The sequence below is a fragment of the Haliotis rufescens genome, unplaced genomic scaffold (genome assembly GCF_023055435.1).
Source record: "Haliotis rufescens isolate VD_foot unplaced genomic scaffold, xgHalRufe1.0.p SCAF_4, whole genome shotgun sequence".
Lineage (NCBI taxonomy): Eukaryota > Metazoa > Mollusca > Gastropoda > Lepetellida > Haliotidae > Haliotis > Haliotis rufescens.
The window spans coordinates 7,851,929-7,874,872 of record NW_025964112.1 but is presented as its reverse complement, the minus strand read 5'-3'; the positions used below and the strand labels follow the sequence as shown (position 1 = coordinate 7,874,872).

At 38.0% G+C, this 22,944-nt stretch overlaps 1 protein-coding gene across 5 annotated transcripts in view; it reads right to left on the bottom strand.

Annotated features, from left to right (window-relative positions):
- Positions 1-1,759: 1,759 nt before the first annotated feature.
- Positions 1,760-22,944, bottom strand: part of LOC124135861 — a 141,080-nt gene continuing 119,895 nt past the window's right edge. For all 5 annotated transcript variants that reach the window (XM_046501503.2, XM_046501501.2, XM_046501505.2 and 2 more), the window contains 6 exons: positions 17,257-17,792; positions 9,750-9,855; positions 7,858-7,949; positions 6,940-7,086; positions 6,118-6,196; positions 1,760-5,516 (listed from right to left, as the gene is read on the bottom strand). In XM_046501503.2, coding sequence (XP_046357459.2) covers positions 5,323-5,516; positions 6,118-6,196; positions 6,940-7,086; positions 7,858-7,949; positions 9,750-9,855; positions 17,257-17,792 — 1,154 coding nt within the window. In that variant the 3' untranslated portion in view covers positions 1,760-5,322. The remainder of the gene's footprint in view (positions 5,517-6,117; positions 6,197-6,939; positions 7,087-7,857; positions 7,950-9,749; positions 9,856-17,256; positions 17,793-22,944) is intronic.

Below are 22,944 nucleotides of genomic sequence, written 5' to 3'. Positions count from 1 at the left end.
ACACCTGAATTACTGACACCTACATTGTTTGGGACACCTGAATTACTGACACCTACATTGTTTGGGACACCTGAATTACTGATGCCTACATTGTTTGGGACACCTGAATTACTGATGCCTACATTGTTTGGGACACCTGAATTACTGACACCTACATTGTTTGGGACACCTGAATTACTGACACCTACATTGTTTGGGACACCTGAATTACTGATGCCTACATTGTTTGGGACACCTGAATTACAGATGCCTACATTGTTTGGGACACCTGAATTACTGACACCTACATTGTTTGGGACACCTGAATTACTGACACCTACATTGTTTGGGACACCTGAATTACTGATGCCTACATTGTTTGGGACACCTGAATTACTGATGCCTACATTGTTTGGGACACCTGAATTACTGACACCTACATTGTTTGGGACACCTGAATTACTGACACCTACATTGTTTGGGACACCTGAATTACTGATGCCTACATTGTTTGGGACACCTGAATTACAGATGCCTACATTGTTTGGGACACCTGAATTACTGACACCTACATTGTTTGGGACACCTGAATTACTGATGCCTACATTGTTTGGGACACCTGAATTACAGATGCCTACATTGTTTTGGTCATGTGTATTACAGATGCCTACATTGTTTGGGTCACCTGTATTAGTGCAGCCTCCATTGTGTGGTTGAATATATTATAAAGAGGCTAGGCATATTTTACGGGAGCTTCTATCACTACAATCCTGGCACCACCGGAAGTGCTCCAAGCTGTCATAGGAGACTTGGCATGGGATCTTGTTTCTACAATGGTTGTTATCATACCACCATGTCAGAATGACGAGGTCCACAAAATACTATGTATCACACATGTAAGGAAAATAACAAACAGCACTCCCATAAACCTCAGTGTTCAACTTTCAGATGTCCAGAGAATAGCTATTAAGTATCAAAGCATTAATGACAGTTACAACCTCTCAGTGAGAGATGAGGGTTAAAGGAAAACTAGGCTTGGGGAAGCTGGCAGTCCAACCAAGTTAGTTGAAAGAGACTGCTTGTACTTATGTTGATTTTATAGTGCTAGCCAACTAAGATACCATGCAGCAGTTTAACAGGAATGCCCCGGTCAGACACAGTATACTGACTCCGAGCCAACCTAGCCCCTTTATGCTGAGCACCAGGCAGGGTAACAACAAGTGACATCATTTAACATCTATTGGTATGACACAGCCAGGGATCAAACCCTCGACCTTTCTCTCTCCGGGCAGATGCTCTACCACCAGACCACAGACGCGGTTTGACAGACAGTGAAGAGGACTGAAGATTTTATGGTGTGATGACAGCCAAAATACAGTATTTATGGCTGGGATGTTATCAAGGTAGGGCATTCGCAAGAATTAATCCTATTTGGGATGAATCTGGGATTCACAACCAACAGATCCTGAAGACTAAGTGACAGACCCTGTCATGTTCTGAGGGCCTTTGATTCTTGCTTTTGACAGAATTTTTTTTCTGCCAGCAAGTACATGTATTTTCTTCTCTGATAGCAAGAACCAATGATTGTTCACTCCAAAGACATTATTTCTCAGAACATCAAGCATGTCAAGTGATCAGTTCTTGTGCTCAAAATATGCTGATAGAGAGTCATTAAAGTGACCCCTGACAGCATGAGAGATGTGGAATATTGCTGACTGTGCTGTTTTTCAGCATTCTAATTTCATTCACTGCCCAACTGACATAACACAAAGACCATTTCTGCTCTTTTCTCATTTCATTTTATTCTGACATGCATATCAAACTGCACAATATTAAAAGCTTGGAGATTCATTAGCAAAATACTGTATGTCATTTCTTTGTTTCCAAGGCCTTTAATTAATTATGAATTGTCTCCCAAGTTTTACAGTGTACTCCTTGCAACGTAATCATGACATGAAAGCCTGCAATGTGAACATGTCAATCCAATAAACAAATGAAAAATGCATCTTTCTCTCAAGAATTTCAAAACCCTTGATGAAAGATTTACTGTACAATTATAAGGCAAAACTTCATCAAACAATGATTTCAAATATTCAGGTTGATGACCAAAACAACTAAATCAAAACTAACTATTTTAGGTTGGTATCCAGTTTGGATATTTCAGGCATGTTCTGCATATATTTTTGACCATTTGTAGTTATGATCATTGTTTTTACAAACCAGGCAACTTCCCAGGCTCCAAAACGTCGTGTCCCACTTCAGTATGGAAACGTTCGTCAACAAATCTTACCATGTTGGTAACAAATTATGGGCAAAGAAATCATCCATTGATTAAAAAGCCACATGTCACAAACACTGATCAACAATACAAGAATCTACATTCTGTAAGTCTAGTACTTGTAAACCACTTTAACATCACCATACAAAATTTGGTCATATAGTCGATACAAGTTAACAATATTCCAGGTCTGTTTCTGTCAGCATGGATAGTTACACAAGCTTTACCTGTTGGTAATACATTCCTTATTGTTTATATTTTGTCCTTGCCAACATGACTGGCACCTCCTGTGATTATCACTTTCACATATATAGGTGGGATAATTATTTTTATATATCAGTTAGACTGTGATATTGTATCACTTTATTGCAAAACCAATTTTCATAATAAAACAGAAAAACTTTGGGAATAGAAAAATAATCAAATATGTTTCTATTAATTGCTTCTCATGTAAGTTCGGTATAATTTGTGCAGAAACTTTGATAGTCTATCTGTTTGGAAGCAAACGAACAATTTGGCATTTTGTGTCAAAGATGTGCACAAGCAATGTCATAATTTCTTAAATATCTTTGGCTTGTAATAAGCAGTGATATTTTCCTTGTTATTAAAAATCAATTTTTCAGTTTGACTTGTCAATTGTCAATGGTGGTATAGCAGTCTGAATCACCCCAAACCTTTAGAACAGATAATACATTAATATCACTTGCTGGTAGACTTGTCATTAACATGCATGTTATATGCAATTAATAACATGAAATGTACTGGTTACTTTGCTAGTACAGTCTACATGTATGTGTTTGACAAGCCAATTGTCACTCCACTTTTGTATGAAACTGAGACATGAAAGTATCATAAATATATTGACTGGTGTAGGTCCCAGTATGTGCTAACTGGAAGGGTTATACGCTCATAATGAAAATATATGTACATTTTACATGAAAATTCAGGATACGTACATGATATTGATTCTCTCCTAGCTTATCTACACAATTTCCATCACATTATTGCTGCCTTGATACTAACACAACATATTTCCTCAAACACAATGTAGCTGTCCTTGTGTGCTCAATTTAACAAAGCTTTCATGGTCTTAAATTAAATTTTCATTTCAACTCTCTGCCAAGGGAATGTCATAATTCTTATCAATCGTGAAATATCAAAAACTGTTTTCAGATGTGAAGGAAATCATGAATTTTGAAATTGACAGTTACCAAGGGGAAGTAACTTTTTGTAAGGAAACTGATCGAGGGGAGGTAATACATCCATATCCGAAGGAAAGGTCATAAAAATATAATACCACGCCAGGTTGCTTGCCCTTGTTTTTGAAGTAGCAGGTGTATTCCTAGCAGGTTTTGTGAATTTCTTGGCATTAAAGATGGTACAACAAAACAATACTGTGATGGGAATTATAGAGACAACCTTGAGATGTAAGAGCACCTTTAAACAATCATTGCCTATACTGGCATAAATTATTTCATTGTATCAACACTTGCACAATAAATAGAGAAAGTACATGAAAATATGCCTACAAATACAATACAAAACAATAACCAAAAACGCTCATTTCTTCCAAATGAAATAATGCGCTAGCATAACTTTAAAATATCCCAAATAAATAGTGTTGATATATGGCCCGATCGCTGTACGGTAGCTGACAAGAGTTCAGATAAAATTCTTTATGTACACATTATTTTGTGACAGTGGTATATTGGTACATATCTAGTTAATAACATTCCATCAAGTAAAAAGTATTTCAGTGCAATCACATATGTGTTTTTCTTCAGGCCACACAAATAATCATTAAATATTCATCTAATTTATTTTCAAATGTGAGGCGGATGGGATGTAAAACTGTAAACCAATTATTTGTGTGTGTGTGTGTGTGTGTGTGTGTGTGTGTGTGTGTGTGTGTGTGTGTGTGTGTGTGTGTGTGTGTGTGTGTGTGTGTGTGTGTGTGTGTGTGTGTGTGTGTGTGTGTGTGTGTGTGTGTGTGTGTGTGTGTGTGAGTGAGATACACACAGGGGTGTGATTTTCATGAAGCATGAATGTTTTGTAGGACAATGTTTATGGTGTATTTCAAGTAGTGAAGCCATTAGGGGACACATCTAGCAGTAGTCTTGTTATATAATGACAAAAAAATGATGTAGTGAGCCAGGCGGGGATAAAAATCTTATAATTTATTACAGCTTTAACCTTATTAACATTGTGTACTCCAGTATAATTTTAGTTGCGTATTTACATGAACAAAAGAAATGCTTCAAATTCAAGTGAGGCCACATCCCTTGCCAACTAGAAATCTGTAACAATATTTTCCACTGTCATTATCATTTTGAATACTGCGATAACAAATGCAAAAAATACACATCATAATAATGATAGTAACAAGGCATAGTTCTGGTAAGCATGTTCAGCAGATTGCATAATATGTAGGCTAACAAAGTTTCATAATGTGCACCTTCAAAATTGACTTAAGACAAATTAAACCAAATATATGCACACAGAAACGCACCATTGCAAGTAAACGTTAATGATTTGACTTGGAGCCAAAAGCCTTTCAAATACAAAAGTTCATTTTCACATAGTACAAAGACGAAAGAACAATGATTTTTGTATCCTCACACAGTTCATACCTGATCAAGTACACACTTGTGATTGCATCAATATTTGAAAATATTTTGTGGATATGGAACGACTCTGAAAATATGAAGATGTTGTTGATTTCATCATCCACCTGAGGCTTTTGGCCCAAAAGATCATGAGCGATTTTCACCTAATCGTTTCAACCCCAGCCACCCTTACTCCACAAAGTCAACTATCTACAATTGTCAACGAAAAAAAGGCACGAAACGTGGAAGTAAGGGTTGCTAGATGGTGACTAGGCAAGACATGAAATATGATTGCACTTGGTATGAATGTACTTCTCCATAAGTATACACTATACCTATGATACACATTTCCTATATAAATGCCATCTTGTTTGGAAGTCTCATATATTTGGTAACTATACATATGAAGTAGTTGTTGATGTACACAATAATCTCAACAGGAAACGGTTACTCTTCTTGTCATTTTTTCGTGTTTTCAGGCATGTAGATTTCTACTTCCTGGTTTGCCTGCTGCTGTTTCATCGCAGCCCTCTTCTCAGCCAGCATCTTTTTCCTTGCGTCATCTCGAGCTTTTGAGGCAAGACGTGCCTTCTGTACTCTCTCTGGGGAAGACTCGGGTGTATCTTTTGTTTTCAACCCTTTCCGTTTTGATCCTATAAAACCAAACAACTAATTGTCACATATCACATTTATAGACCATTCATTCAAGCAACACTTAGAAACTTGTACAAATGAACTCAAAATCTCAGCTACTCTTAACTGTGAAAAACCTTTCGATAATTATCAATGAAAGAATATATCAGAGATTGTTACTTGGATAACTGGGATAAACATGTCCTTTTTAACCCAAGCTCACACAGAAATGAAGGGACGTATTCCTGCCTTGTGCTAGCGCAGTAGATCAGTTTTGATACTGCTACCCATGCAAAAGATCTTAAGATAACTGACAGTGAAGAGGACGTCTGTTGAAAAATCTTAAGATTTCTAAAGTTAATTATATTATGGCTATGATGTAATAGAGATAAGGCACATGAAGTCATCATCGTCCAGATAATAAGTTATGTTGCTTCAACTTCCTTTCAATGGGTACAACTGTGAGTCAAACAGGCAGAGAAGTGCATGGCCTATTAGATGAACACTGATCCATGAAATGATCAACTCCCAATTCTGATGACATGCTTCATGTATTAGGGACCCATTCTGCACTAATCCCCAGTGAAAGTGTTCAAGGAAAGAATAGGGCAGCCTCCGTACCTGGTGTGTGACAGGGTGTGCTACCCTGAGACAGACTGCCAGACTTTGGACTAGAACTTGCGGAGCTTCTCCGTGATGGCTGAAAATTAGAACATCTCTGTTAGTCAAGGAAGAAATATTCCCATTAAGAAAGTAGTCTCTCAAAACCTGGAATATATCATCAGCCTCATTGAAACTCATGACATACCTGAACTCAAATGTGTAAACTACATTACAAAAAATGAATTCCTCAATATTGATCAAGAAACTTCAAGTGAAACATTTGTCAGTATCAATATGGGACACAGAAAATTTGGTACATATTACACAAAGTTTATCCAAGTCCTGAGAGTGAGTGAGTTGTATTTTACACCAGTTTGAGCAATATTCCAGCAATATCACAGCGAACTCCCAAAATGGGCTTCAAACATTTTACCCATCACACATGGGTCTTCTGCATGACAAGCGAACGCTTTGACCACTAGGCTACCTAACCGTCCCTCCCTAGACCTGCATGCATAAGTGTGTGACTGAATGCTTTTTCACATACACTTAGCAATATTCCCTCTATGCCACAGTGGCCTGTTATTAATCAAGTTCAGACTAAGCAAACCAGTCAATCAAAACATGAGCAACAATCCATGCCATCAGGGTACAATGAGTCAAATGACAGAGTCTGACTCAATCTATTTTACTCAGGGTAGACAACTCTAGGAACCAATTCTAACCTGAGATTCTGACAGGGATAAATATTTAATTCTAAAGATATGAGCGGTGAATGCCAGTATTGTGTTATATACAAGGACTTTAACCATGTGTTTGGCTATCAATAAGACAACTCACTTGTCGTGGAATCTCCTTCCACCCGTTTTGCCGCATTAGCGCAATCTCAGCAAACAAGTCGTCTACACTATCCACCTGTATCTTGATCATATCCCAGAATCCTTGCAGATCCTCCCACTTCGTCTCTTTCTCACCAGCCTTGGGGCACTGTCGGGTTAAACAGAACTGATTGATCCAAGAACACCATATTTGAAACATATATTTATTATTTTTTCTCAGATGACGGACAAGGTAATGGAGTTTTATATAGTAGTCTTGATCAGGGATGAAAATGAACATAAGTCTGCTTGTCTGAGACTAGTAAAATTCATGAAGGACTAGTGACTTTTCCTTGTTGACTATCCTTTAAGCATTAGGTAGATGGCAACTTTGTAGCAAACCATGATACAGCATGGTTAATTAACTTTAGAGGTATTGAGTGTGTTCAAAGATTGATTTTATTTGGACATGTATGCGTTAGGCGACACAAATTTAAACTTCTTTCTATATGCACTTGATGCATGTAGAGATAAATAATGTAGGTTGCATTTGTCAATAATATGCTGCACAAGTGCATGTTTCATATGGCTAAATCAGGCCCTGTATGTTCTTCTTGAAATAAAAAGAAACGATTTGGTTTCTACCAGTTTAATATGAATGACCTTTTCACAATGAAAAGTATGAAATACTGAGGCTTATAATCTGTAAGCTGGAGGTCAATGTAAACAAAATCAAACAATATTTCAGAAAAAGTCTAATCAAAATTGTTTAAGACAAGTCTCAAGTTGACAATTCTCATAAGTCATATCACAGCCCTGTTCCACAAAGCAATCGTAGCATGAAGAAGATTGTAACACCCATACTTAAACATTGACTTGCGACAGTTGTAGCGCTACGATCGCTTTGTGGAACGGGCCCAGGTGTTTACTGGATACATACCATGTGTTGTGAACACAAGTCCCTGAACTGCTGAAACTTCTGTGTGACTAACAAGTTGCCCTTGCCAACAGCTGCCCGCAATCTACCCGACACTGCAAAAAATACAGTCAATGATTAGCATGGGACAATGCACATTGAAGTCAACTGGTTAATACGTGTCTCAAATTGAACATGATGTCCTTTAGGCTGTGTTCACGCCGTTTATGGTACCCGTTTGAAATCAGACAGCCCTAGACATGAAAAGTAAAAAAATCGGATTACTATCCTCAATGATCTGGAATGTCCTATCAGTCTGAACGCAGTCGTATACGTTCGTAACAGAATCCTACGGATCGGGAAAAGTCCTGAGAAGTGGGCCAAGCACTTCCGTCAGTGTGGTGCATCCCGTAACATTTGGGAAACTCGATTTTGTCTAGTCGGATTACAATCATGACTGTCATTACAGATTCTGCTGCATCGGATCAAAATCGTAACAATGTCCTGTGTTGTCTGGACGGTGTCCTTTGGATCGGGACGCTGTCGTGATGAACGGGCATGATTTGGAGAAATTGATCATTGCCGTTTCTTGTTGATTGAGGCCAGATTGCATCCAGATCTTGCCGAATGCGAACCGTCTTCGTCAGTTCACTTTCCGGTCACTGTCTAATCTCTGTCGGATCGCATTCAGGAGAATCGGGACGCTGTCCGGACAGAATCGGTAGTTTTTTTACCGATACAAATCGGATATGATTCGGATTGAGAACAGGAGAATCGGGACGAATTCGTCTGAACACGGCAGAATCGGGATGCTTACAAATTTTGTGAATCCCCACCACGAATCACAGGATCTTGATCAGCCTTTTGACAATTTTTAATCGGGAATGGTCCTATCAAGGACCGCAGTAAAAATCCTGAATGTGTGACTTAGCCCTTAACAAACAAATCAAACATTTTTTGCATTTTCCCAATTTATTGAAAACCCATTCAACCATTCATGACTTACAATGCATGAGAGGAACAACTAATGATTGAACTATCCATGCATCAAAATATCCATCGTCCAATGACAATCTTTCAGTGACAAGTTGAAATATTGATGGTTTACATCGACACTGGGCAACACTATGAATACATTTGTAGTAGCGATAGCCATAATAACTTGAAAAAATACTATTATTCATGTACTTTTCCAAAAATATTTTTTATCCAAAATACACCTTCTTTGAAGAGTCACAGAATTATTTATCACTTCAAAACAGATTCAAGTTGAATAATGCAAGGAAATCTATTGGATGGAGCCATACAGCTTCTATTTAAGTGATCACAAATACCACTGTCATAGTCATACCTCTGATACAATATTATCACAATAGTATTTAAAATATCTCCTTACGACAGCCATAGTTGTACCTGCACTGCAATATTGTCACACAATTATTTTCTTACCATATCCTTACTACTGCCATACCAAACACGCCTTCAATAGTCTCATAATTGTTTGATTATTTCTTAAATCCACACTCAGCAATATTCCAACGACCTGTAAATAATCAAATCTGAACCAGGCAATCCAGTGAATGTTATTATGAGTACCGATCAAAGATGCAAGGGTATGTGGAAAAGCTATCAACCAAGCCTGACCACCCTACAAGTGTAGGTTACTGGGGGCCAGTCCCCCGGAATCCCCTGGGTGATGTACCAAGTCACAGAGCCTGACCACCCTACAAGTGTAGGTTACTGGGGGCCAGTCCCCCGGAATCCCCTGGTGATGTACCAAGTCACAGAGCCTTACCACCCTACAAATGTAGGTTACTGGGGGCCGGTCCCCCGGAATCCCCTGGGTGATGTACCAAGTCACAGAGCCTGACCACCCTACAAATGTAGGTTACTGGGGACCTGGGTGATGTACGTACCTTCCTCTGGCAGTATGTGCTCCTTGAGCTCTGTGTTGGCCTGGTCACACAAGGACTGAAGTCTGTCCTCCTCCAGCTGGGTGGCCTGCAGGTAGTACTCCCCATCCTGCAACACAGACAACCGATGCCTCGTCAAGCAAGTCATTCTCAACACAGCTGACAATACTACAGCAGGTAGCCTTCATCACAAAACCACCATACTGTCATATAAACAGGAAAACCCCTACCACATAAACAGATGTCAATAGGTAATGTAGATACTCAAATATGGTTTAAGACACTTCTGTGACAACAATGGATCAGTCGTTTTATATAATTAGTCATCACTTAATTTGTCATAACTCACAACAACAAAAATAAAACAGTGCAAAATATTTCACTGAAAGAGAAAAACCAAGAAAATGCACAATAGACAATTATTTTTTTTAAAAAGACTCTTGAATTAAAATAAACTTGAGCTCTTTGTTGTGATGTCGCTGTGACCTAGGGTCGGGGTGACTGGGAGAGGATGTTATGGCAGCTGATCCAAGCCACAGCTTCACAGGCAGGTGTCAGTGTTTGGTCCAGGGTTGACAAGTACCTGGTGTATGGCCAGTTAAACCAATATACCACATAGATAATTGATCTACTAATGTGTAAACAAACCAGCCACTGAATCATTGTCTGGCCCTCCGACTGAACCCTTGAATACTCAGGGACAGTATGAATCATCTTGTAAATGGTCAAAACCTATAAAATTGTCAGAAGCTGTGCAGTGTTCGAAATTAGAAATGGAAGTCAATTCAAGGGCTCCTTATTATTACCCTAATCAGGCAAAACCTTAAACATTTGGGGAGTCCTTAATTCAAATACTACAGCAGATTAAATCACCCAAGCCCCCCCCCCCCCCCCCCCCCCCCCCCTTCATTTCTTACACTGTTTCTCTGATACATCATGCATAAAATGTTCAAACCTATTAGACTGTTGAAAACTATTTCTTTGATTATTTCAGTAATCTGACTTGGTGTTCTTGGAACAAGGATATTTTTTTTGCTAAGAACCTTGGAGGGACTGATTATAGTTATTATGTAGGACAAATATGATAATGCAACAACTTAACTATCATTCTACAAACAGTCCTATAATCTGATTGTTTATTGATGTGGGAATACTGACGCTTCAAGAGAGCTGTGAGTCATGATGTGTGAGTAAAACACATTCAGAATAATGACCAGGTGGCCAGGTGCTATGTCATTAACTGAAGGTAACACGCAGGCAATAAGAAGTCACACGAGAAAGCTTTCAACATTATATATAGATCCAGGCATGTAGATCAATAATCTGCCGCACCTATGTTTAGAGACATAATAATATTAAAAATACACCAACAGCTTTGCCTTGTAAATGAATCAAGGAAAACATCTTTTTCCAGATCTATATAAATACACTTCATGTCAAGTCAGTTTTGTTTGTTCCTGTAAGGAAAATCAACAAAAGGTTTATCTGACAAGGGGCATAACTCTTGTACCTCTCACTGCAGTAGCTGTTTAATCCTACAATTGAGATTGTCTGTATATTACCAGTGGACACGGGCAAGAACAAACAAGGCCCAGATATTTATTTTAAAGAACTAGAAGATTAAGAGTGTTCACATGCATTGACAGTTTGAAGAGAATTTATGCATATGATAACATACCGATTATTATGTTATTACATTTACATTTTGACAAAACTTGGCATTTTCTCTTGAATACAATAATTCTTTGAATGGATAAAATTCATCCCAAAAAATCCTGACATAAACTAATCAATCTTTCCACACATGAAAATAAAACAAACAGCTAGAATCCCAGTTGCTGGAATGTGCCCAATGCTCTGTGCTGATGTTGCGTCAACGAGGCATTTCCAGTCAACATAGCACATTCCTGACAACTATCCTCACAATAGAGACTTGTCTTCATCACAAAGCACAACTGCACAAAGCACAGGCTTCTATTCACTTATGTTCAAATATGAGTTCGAACTATCAGTCAATAATTACACAACCAACTTCAGATCAGTGTGTGGAATTTCAAATGTTTCTCATCCTAAACTCATCCTAAATCCAGTGCAGTGGCTGCTTATTTTAATGCCATTCTAATATTTCTTTATCCAACATATTCCATCAAAGGTGGTCATAAGGCTTGTAGTATAAAAGAACTCCACTACCAGCTGTATGTCCTGTGTTTGCATTAGCCTGTTAATAAAGGCCCCAAGGGGTTAAGGAGTCAACACAAGTGCTTGGACTTGACTGACCCCTGGGTCACAGTGCAGGGGGACTCTCCAAGACCTGTTGTTGCTCCCACTAGTGTGCTGCCCTCACAGGTACATGTCTTATCTTCCTATCAAGCCCAGACACATTCCTCCCATTAAACAGGCTTTGCATGTAGCTCTAGCAGTCTAATAATACAGTGGAATCTGTCTAAACCAGACTTGTATGGGATTGAGGGTTTGGTACAGTTTAGACAGTGGTCTGGAATAGGGTGATTTCAGCAGGAGTTGTAGCAATATGAAAACATGACATCAAGAAAATGTTTCCTAATATCTTACCTTTTGATAAATTAACATAGTTAATTCAGGAACCGCATATTTGGTCTAGTATTGATAGATCTGGATAACACAGAATCAGGTTTTGACAAATTCTACTGTACAATAATATCAGTCCCTTTCAAATGCTTTTCACTTTATTAATCTAAAAAAATATTTTTGTGCCTAAATTTGATTTATAATGCTCTAAGTTTATCACTTTATTTGTCCAGCACACAAATGCCTAACACTAAACATTAATTGTTACTGATCTTAAAAATATTTTCTTCTAAATCTTTGTTCATAAACATAAATTCAGTTTACTCAGAATATTGGATTATAAGTTGCACTGTACACTGACAAACAGTTTGATCTGGTTAAATGACTTGGGGCGGAGGAGTAGCCAGTAGTAGCCACATGGCTAAATTGTTCACACGTCTGGGTTTGATTCCCTACATGGGTACCAAGTGGGAAGGCCATTTCTAGTGCCCCTTGTGATATTGCTAAAAGTGGTGTAAAACCATACTCACTCACTTCAGATGACTAACCTACTGCAACCAATAATAGGATGAATATGTTAGCATGGTCAGCACACCATGAATGAAGCTAAAATTGATGACGAAGCTAAAATGCTGACCAGTACCCTTTTTAGATCTATTGTGCAGATATTGATAATTCAACCGTGAAGCGACAAGTATTGAACAGCATGTACCATATCGTGTATCCTGTCATTCAGCATACCAGTGCATCGATAGAGCCTTAATCAACACATTGTAGTCTCACAAAGAACCAGGCCTAGCCCCAAGCCACACAGGTTCACCTCCGCCCCTCGTCATTACAATAGGGATCTACATGTTTATTACTTACTGTACCATACAGCATTGTACAGGAGCAAACACAGGTCATTATTCTACACAGACCCTTCTGACTCACTGAACCAAACTCCAGCAACATGTCCCCTTGAAATCTTAACCTAAGCAAGTACCTTTCTTTACATATAAGCAGAAGGTATGCAAACCACTTCGAACTCCTACACATTATTCCCTGTTAATGTTTGATTTCCTGCACGATAAATATTTGCACTACTCATAGATGAACTAAGTAGAAAGTCAAGCTTAGGTGAAGTATTCATAAGCCACAATAGATATGTATGGTTTGGAAACTATGTTAATTGCCTATATGGGCAGTGAGATTGAGGGCTGAAATTGCGCATTGATCTCTATAGTGCCTATGTGTTGTCATATCACATCAGTGTAAGAAATATAGGTGAGCTTTTGGGGTCTTTGAGCTGTCTGCTATAATATCTAAAACAAAGGACCCCTAAATCTTTCATTTGTAACATTAGTGTTGTGACAATCACCCTTTGACTTTAATTGTTCAATTTCAAACACAATCAAATTTTCATTATCTTTCATCAAATGGAATAACATACTCATCACATGGAATCACACACTCTGGTGAGTGCTTGTTCCTGGCCAGAGATGTGGATTTAGAATAATCATAATCTACCAGTAATGAAGACTCGCGTTGGATTTGGTCACCCTTCCTGTCTATCACCATCACAACGCAACAAATATATCTATAACATACAGTTTGTTTTAACATGGTCACAGTTATTCTGAATAATAACATCATCCTGTTTCCATGGATACTTGAGAAAAGGTGGGAAAACATGAGTTATGTAAGTACTGTTGATGCTGCATGAAGCTACCATAGCTAGCAACTATATTCACAGCAGCATCAGTGTATGCATTGCAAAAATAGAAGTTATTTGATCTAAGACAGAATAAAACTGCAACTTTCAAATTTGTCTCAAAAATATAATTTAAGGCATTGTACGTGTAACCTTGGAAAGAATGTCATACATAACAAGAAGCGAATAAAGCTATGAATCTCATTTGCTATACAAATATACCAAATAAGGGGGTGGGCCTGATGAGTGCATATAACCACCTTGGCATGGTTAAGCACAGTTTACTATATATTTCCATAGCCATTTATAAGATCATATCCTGCACTAATTTTCAGACAAAATTGAAGTCATTTGTTTCTGTACTCATATTGAAATACAAAAATCAAAATTTTTCATACATGTAATGTTTGTCTGGTGTTAAATGCCACATTCATCAATAATCCAGCTGTACAAAAGTAGTCCATAAATAATCAAGTCTGGACCACAGAATCCAGTGACTGACATCTTAAACATTGATCTATGCAATTGGGATCTGATGACATGCATTAACAAAGTCAGCGCCTGACCATATGATTCTATTAGTATCTTCTTACAACAAATATGGGTTGCTGAAGACCAATTCTAACCCTGATCTGATTATGTAATGGCACATGTTCCATGTCAAAGGTAATTAGACTCTTTCAGTAGCCTCCACCTGCTTTTTTGCATCATATGATGTGAATCTGTACGTGTTTACCAATTTCACATCAGGTACAGTATAGGCAACAACTTAGAGGTGTATTCCTATGCAATCAATGTCATATGTATTACCAACAGTTTCATGGCAGTTCAGGATAAATGAAAATAGATTAAGATGCGGTGCTTAATTTGTTTTCCAGGTGTATACATGGTCCAGAGCTCATTTGGACTAGTGGTGTATGACATTACAATATTTTTAGGGGTAAAACAACTTAAGAATCCTTACCGATTTTTACCTGTAGATTTTATAGGTTGTAGATACTCCCTACATTTACCTAGTGAGGCTGAATGTTGCATGGACACCATCATGTATGTATTCACCACATGGGATGCTTAGCCCGAAGGCCAGGAGGTGTGCTGCTGATGGGTGAGTCACCCAGTCTGTCTGTCAGCTGCACACCTGTATCATCAGCTGGCCTGCCACTAAAATGTGTTGCCAATCTTCCTTTATCAGCAGGACTAAATAGCTCAACACTATCTCATACATTAATATTTTTCACTTCAGTTTAAAAACATATAATTGAAGAAAACTGCTTTCCATTAAGCCAAATATTGATATCCATGATATTGGTATCACAATATTTGTTTTAGGAGAACTTTATATGTAACAACTCTAGAGTATAATAAGAATTTGAATTTATTAATCTTAACATTTATGATAGGGTATTAACAATTGAGTGAGGAATTGTATGAAATTAACATATTTTTTTATTTGCTGAGTATGACTTCAGCAAACCAAGTAATTTTATTCAGTTATTTCGCTTCTATCAAATGAAACAGCATATAATGAAAATGGCACATGTCAATATTAAATCTTCTTTATCAACCAATAATCTAATAATCTCTTCTCAAATGTCAAATATGATTATGAAGTAACAATCATGATACTACTACATATGGATTATCTCCCCTAACATAAACCCTGAATTATCAGCCTCTTGTATACAAAGTATCACCATACATATCAAACAAAATATCAGGGAGATAATTCACCAAGTCAGCAAATTGTTTCCCAGTCAGTAACTATATTGACAATATTAGAAAATACCATATATTTACCATTATGTTCAGCAAACAGATTCAGTCGATATTTCTACTGCTGTTACTTCCTCTACTGAGAAATCCAATGTATGAGGTGTCCACTACATGTCTAGCTTTGTATAATATCAATACCAGATGCCCATTGAGACTTGGACACAGCTGAAGCAAATCACTGACTTATAGTCTCATCGCTACAAGACAATGGGGCAAAGGAATCATCTTAGTTCGTGGCAATAACTAAACATTCCCTTGATAGTCTCGCATATAAATATGTATTCATGTGATAATGTTTTCAAGACAAATATGGTTTATTAGACAATTCAGTTTCTGAGAGAAAATAGCTGGTGATGCTCTTGCAAACTTATAAATGGCCGCACTAAAAAAACTGGCAGCAATAGTTTCTGCCGAGAGTGAGTGAGTTAGCTGGTTTAACATCACTTAGGTCTGTATTTCTGTTATATGCATAGTGCTGGATAGGACGAGGATACCCTCTTATGGAGTATCTGAGTTCAGGACAGTTTTAGTCCATGTTGCAGCCTTATTACATCAGGGACACAAGGAATTTGTTCATAAATTGTACCCAAGTAGAGACCATAAACTTCACAAGCTGAACAGAGAGCTATCCCAGAGTCCCTTCCTTCTATTACAGAAATAGGCTACACAAATATGTCCCCGATGTCTGATATTAATTACATCCAATATGAGTCACTGTTATCAGGAATGAAGTCACAGTGCTCAGTTTTGACTGTCATTTTCCAGCAAGGGCAGATAACTCAAGATATATTGCAATGGCAGGGCTACCATTATTTCTGTAACAAGTGACCTTGTGTAGAGTGTGTAATACTAAGATTCCGCAACACGTTTGCCTGGCTCCCTTACATCACTGTGGTAGAGAGAAGTGAAATAGGTATTGATCTCAGTGGTCAGTATGAATCACAGGAGAAATATGAGGCACTCTCTCTTGCCTACAGCACAATCGGAATCATGGTAAACATGGCCAAAAAAAAATGCAAGTTTCTAAAATCATCATCTTATCAGTCTGTGCCAACATCTTTTGAGTCCACCAGCTGAAATTGTCTCTTGGCATCATGTTCAGTAGACTGTAACGTGTTAACATATGTGGACTGTTATTAGCTGAGTGAACTAAATCTAACACTTCTTAATGGATCAGGGCTTCGAACTTGTGGTTGAAGTCATGGATTATGTTGTTTTAGGCACTTAATATAAATCCAACATCGCTGATACACATTTGGTGACAAAAGAGGGATTTAAACTTTGTAATATGCTGTTGCCTAGGGATTCCAGTCCAAGCTCTGTTTTAAAGCAAAATAACTGTTCAACGTCTATACTATATAACATAAATATCATCATCAGAGTCATCATCAACATCAAAATACAAACCTATCATAGAAAGTAATCCAAAATGTTGAAGCATCCACTGACGAACCTGAAACGAAAGCACCCAGGCTGAAACATGCCACATAAACCCACCTTGATTTTATCTCCTGTGGGATACACTTGACCATGTCCATTTAGTATACTTCCATTTTTCGTCGACTGTCCATTGGCCACAAGAGGGCTCTGCAGTGTCTGTCCAAGAGCTGATCGCAAACACTCATCACGAGTCCTGTCCTCACTGGGACTCTGTACGGACGGCATATCCGGTGAACTTGGGATTGAGCGGAGGGACGATGTACTAGAAAAAGGGGAACGCTTCTCTATGTTTTTATAGGAAGAGTACTGACTGTATCGGCCATAGCCGCTAACCGCACAACTTATTTTCAAATACGAAGGTTTCCGGTTGGGGTCTTGTGGGGAGAGGTCCCAGGAGTTGGTAAGTGATGGTGACTTGAGGTCCGGTATGGCATTCTCCTTGTCACTCTCTGTCAGAACATTGTTCAGGGATCCCTTGTCCTTGCCTCTGTTGCTTGAACTGGTGTCCGAAAGTATGGTCCCTTCTGAAGACTCCTGGCCAATCACAGCCTGTCTTGAGCTTGTAGACTGGCTGAGGAGGGACGGTTCACTTGCTGAAAGTAGAAAGGATACAATCAGAAACATGACCTCTTACAAGCAGGAACTGAAGTGTACAGCGAAGATTAATGAATGTCAAGACAGCTGCTGACATCCATGTACCTATGTTCATAAAAATGAAAGGATAAACTCATGCTTCTACATCATGTTTCCAAACCAGAAATTGCGAATCTCTTCTTGTCAGTTCTTGAGCAGACACATTATGTGATGATAATACAGTACATGTATTATCAAGCACATGCAGTACCAAAACTGAAACAAAAGTGACTCAACTTCCCCACTGAATCATACTGAAACTAACAGAGATGTTTTAATCTCATCATCAAGTAACCAAGTGACCATAAGAAACACCCATCCTGGTGTATTTGTACAGTATGAGCAGACGACACTGTTGTCCAGTACATCCTAGAAGTCTAAACAGGGTGGACATACTGACATACTTGGGACACTAGATACACAGAGATAACATCTTCTGTTACTTCCTGGCCACAAGACACTGTCATATCATACATCCCGTAGTCAACACATTAAGCGTTCCATTAAATTGTTTGGGCTTAATTCTGATTATGTTTTCAGTCGGCCATCTTTATCGATTACTCACTCTATAACAAGGGGTGTAGCACCACACATACCGTGCAAATACTCAGATGATGGCTTGTTTTTAAGATAAAATTGTTTTTTATAAGTGAGTGAGATGTTTTAAAGTTGTTCATGTGATTAGCGAGAAAACTATGGATGTTTCTTAGGCATCCAAAAACCCATAACATGGTGACACAAAAATATAGGTAAAAATGATTCACAAAACATATCGCCAACATACATCAGCTTTTCCTCATACATGTAGTCAAATTGTTTAAAGTCACACTAAACTATACTCCTGCTACATGATGGGGCCTTTCAATAAACGAATTTGGACCAGACAATACAGTGACTAATATTGCAAACAATGAACCATTCTATTGGAGTATGATGACATGCTATTAACTATGTCACGGAGTCTGACCACCCGATCCATTGCTGCTGGGGACACATTCCAACCTGGAATCCCCACAGAGTAGTAATAATAGAGCATGTTCTGTGTTAACTACGGTAATGATGTCTCCCTGTTTCCTCCATGTTGGAATCTACTGGGAGCGGTTTATGCTACATGACCTCCAGATGGAGGACGGAATTAGCCAGGTCAAGTGATGTCACCAGCAGGGCAAGAGACATTCAGATGACTCAAACACACAAGCAACAATGTGTTCCTTTTAGATTCCAGGACATCCCAGAATGAAAACAATTCACAGTGGATACTGAACACTTCACATTTACCAGAAAAAGTCAAACGTTTAAGACATGCTAGTATTATTCACTAATGGGCATAATTTAATCAAGGAAATATTTCAACACTTTGTGTCAACTTCCTGCTTAATTCTGGACAGGACTCATTACTTTATCCATGTTATTTGACCTCAGATACAGAAATAAGGAAACTATGATCAATTAAAACATTGTCACATGGTGAAGATCGTGGTTTCCATTTGTTTGCTGACCTAAGCACATTTCATAAAAGTGAACTTCTAGAATATAGCTTCATGCTATAATATTGGATAAACCTGAAAGTAATATTTCACATATTTGTCTTTCTAATGTGCCAGTAGTGCATACATGTGTAAAGATTACACATTTGTTACGGGGTACAAAAACAAAAATAGAGGGAAGAGTACAAACAAACCAAACATCTGTTAACATAGTTGAAATGCTAATTTTGAAACAGTACATACAAGACATTTGGCATTATGCATATTCCTTTTATCAACACATAAAATTGAATTTGTTTGCCAGCTGTCTGGATACTCCATACCCCTGGACCGTTTCGCAAACAACATCAAGTTCAACCTTACATACTCGCACCCTGTATATCATAGAACTCTACTGAACTAAAGCCTGTAACTTATGTAGATTGAAGGTGAACCAATACCAAGTAATTATTTAGACCTTATTCAATACAATAAGCAAACATCACATCAATGTCCAAGCATGACATTACATAACACTGAGGAAATATTTTGCACAAATTCTGGAACTATTTTCAGCAATGGCATGAGCCAGTTGTCCATGAACCCATCATATGTGCTTCCAGCCATTGTATACTTTAGATCAGAGTCTAAACATGCTTCAAAATTACATATTATTGTTAGTGACTGGAACACGTATGTCCAAATTTGAAATTATTTTCGACCTGGACATAAGCCACTTGTACTTGATGATATGTACCTTCCTTCCACTGCACCATCGCAGCACACTGTGGGTTTACTCCTAGTCTATACAGTATATCCACAGGGTCCATGCCTCTTGTTATATACACACACACACTGAGACAAGTCTGGGCCTCTAGCCCTCACACTGCCAACTGCAGGATTACACTCAGCTGGAGTGATAATCAGTCAGTCATTTTCAGCCCTTTGTTGTGCAACCCAAACAATGTTACCTGTACACTGGACAATAGGCTTTGTGGACACACAATGGGTGTTTAGCAGTTCCATAACGGCCATACAAACAGCTCAATCTGTCCACAGCTTTACACTGATTAGGGCCTGACCAGGTACTTCTGGGAAATGTGTGATCGGGACTGACAGGAGACCTCCAGCCATAGTTCAGCATATATCATGTGCTGCTGTTTGAGTATTGGCATATTTAGTGTGGTAGCAAATGAAAGACATTTACAGACACTTCTAAGTATCATACGCACATTTTCAGCAAGAGTGTTTCAAATGCTATTATTTAAACAAAGCTCAATTCAATTGTTAAAAAGAATTAAATATAGATGTCAAAATTTAAGTGACAAATTTCTAGGATATAAAATTTTGATCCAGAAGCCAATCCTAAAGTCAACTTCCTCATTGTTGTGAAAACACACTCTTCCTGGTTGGTTGTTAGTATGCCAGTATTGTGAGTGTGATGTTGTGCATCTGAGAGCCCTTCACTTGGCAGTTGGTGGAGTATATATAGCTGAGGAGAGCTAAGTTGAGCTTCACAAGTGTAACCAACACCATCTACCAAGCATCTGTACAGCACACAACAATATTGCATCCCTCAGCCTCACTATAGCCTATTCTTGGATAATACATATTTACAGATCTCATGTTATGTGTGAAGAGTAAGCTGAGTGTATACTTTATACCAACCCCTCTCTCACAACCTTAAAGATCTTTCTCTTTGTAACTTCCCTCTCATATTGTAACATCTTTCTTTCAAACATTCTCTCTCAACCTCTTAGAATGTTCCAATCAACATCATTCCGAATCTTAACACCACAACATCTCTCACATGTTAATTAACATCCTTCTCAATCATCTGTTTGTCCATAAAACAAAAAGCAACAACTTGTGAAAATATTGAAAACATGAAGATGACACTATGAGAATCAATAATACAAGTACCAAAATGTTTACTAAACCATTCATACTAGCAAGGCAGTTAGTCATTTTCTGTAGCCAACATATTTTTAGAAGGCCATATATTGCAATAATCCAATAGTTCAGAAAATATTCATTTCACAGATTTGCAGTTTAAAACAATCCATGTATACCAATCTTTTACTTAAATATAAGTTGCTTTGGTCAAGAAGTGTTTTGTGATATTCAGTACATTTTGGGAATGTTTGGAATGACAGAAAACACATCTGTACCAATGTTGTGCTACATGTAGTCTTAGTTTGGCTCTCAGTGTTTTCCTTAATGTCAAAAGGCAAACAACACACCACAACAGCATGTCATGCTGTAGAATTACCTAAAAGTAATCACAGTTATTTACAGAAACTCTGGAAAGGCCATCTAACAGATGGTTTCACAGTATCCTTGGTAACCAATTTATGTCACAGTGCTGGAAAACGACATACCACAAAACAGTGTTTTTTGTAGTTATTTTTGGAACAATGGGTAACATGACAAGATAGCTCCTGCTGGAAGCAAACTGCTAGGTGCCAGTGATGTTCTGAAAATGATGCCTATTCTATATACATGGTTGGGGCTCCACACACAAAACTAGTAATAACTAGTATGTGAATTGAAATACACAAAAAACAAGTATGTGAACTGAAAACCCACACAGTTGATAAGATTATCATTTATTAATTACAGTTATATCAACCATTCACAAACTGTACTGACAAACACTATTCATACATGTTGCAAACATTCTTAAGAAGCAGAACTACATTAACTGAACTGAAATATTTTTACTTCACTCAATATCTTAGCTGTTCTACAACCACCATCAGCACACCACTACATCTGATTAGAAGTATGTACACATGACATGTATGGTGAATACAATATTACCTTACTCCCACCCTAACAGTAAAAAATTCATTTGAAAGATCATCAAATTATTTCCATCCAAAATACTCAAACACATTATGAGAAGGCATCTTACCTATGTCCTCAAAGACCTACTAGAAGGTGACCAAGTTCTCCTGCATGGATCAATGGTACAAGACAGACTTCTAGCCTACCTACCTACTACAGGTGAAAGTCACCAAAACAACAAACAAACAAACAAACAAACCACATCACATCCAACTGACTAAGATAACTAGCAGCTATACCCCATGTACTATGACATTCCAGCTGTTGTGTATACTAAAGACTATCAGGCCTAGTCATGCACACCGGTCTAAGTGTATAAGCCATAACCAAGCAGTCAGGTGAAACATCTCTCCTTATAAGACAGCCTCAAAATACCACAAACAATGTCAAGGTATATACCTAACAACACAATTTTTCTGGGTAATTAACAACTTAATCTATACTTATTATTTTTGAATCTGTGAAAATGTTTCAGTGATTTCCTGGAGATGTGCCCATACAATGCTGCTGATTTGATCCATCACAATCCAAGACTGTATGGTGATACAAGCAACACCTCACATTTCACAAATTTATTCAAAACAGCAGAATTACTCTCAAATATTAAGTGACTGTATCATGATATATACAATATCAGTATCCTCACAGCACGGTGTGAAACAGGTTATGACACATTATGATTCATGAATTGTCAACCATTGTCATAAAAGGGAATGAATAGAGACCCAAACAAAACATCTAGTGTGCCTGAAAAACTTGTGTGGGCAGTGCGGTAGCCTAGTGGTCAAAGTGTTTG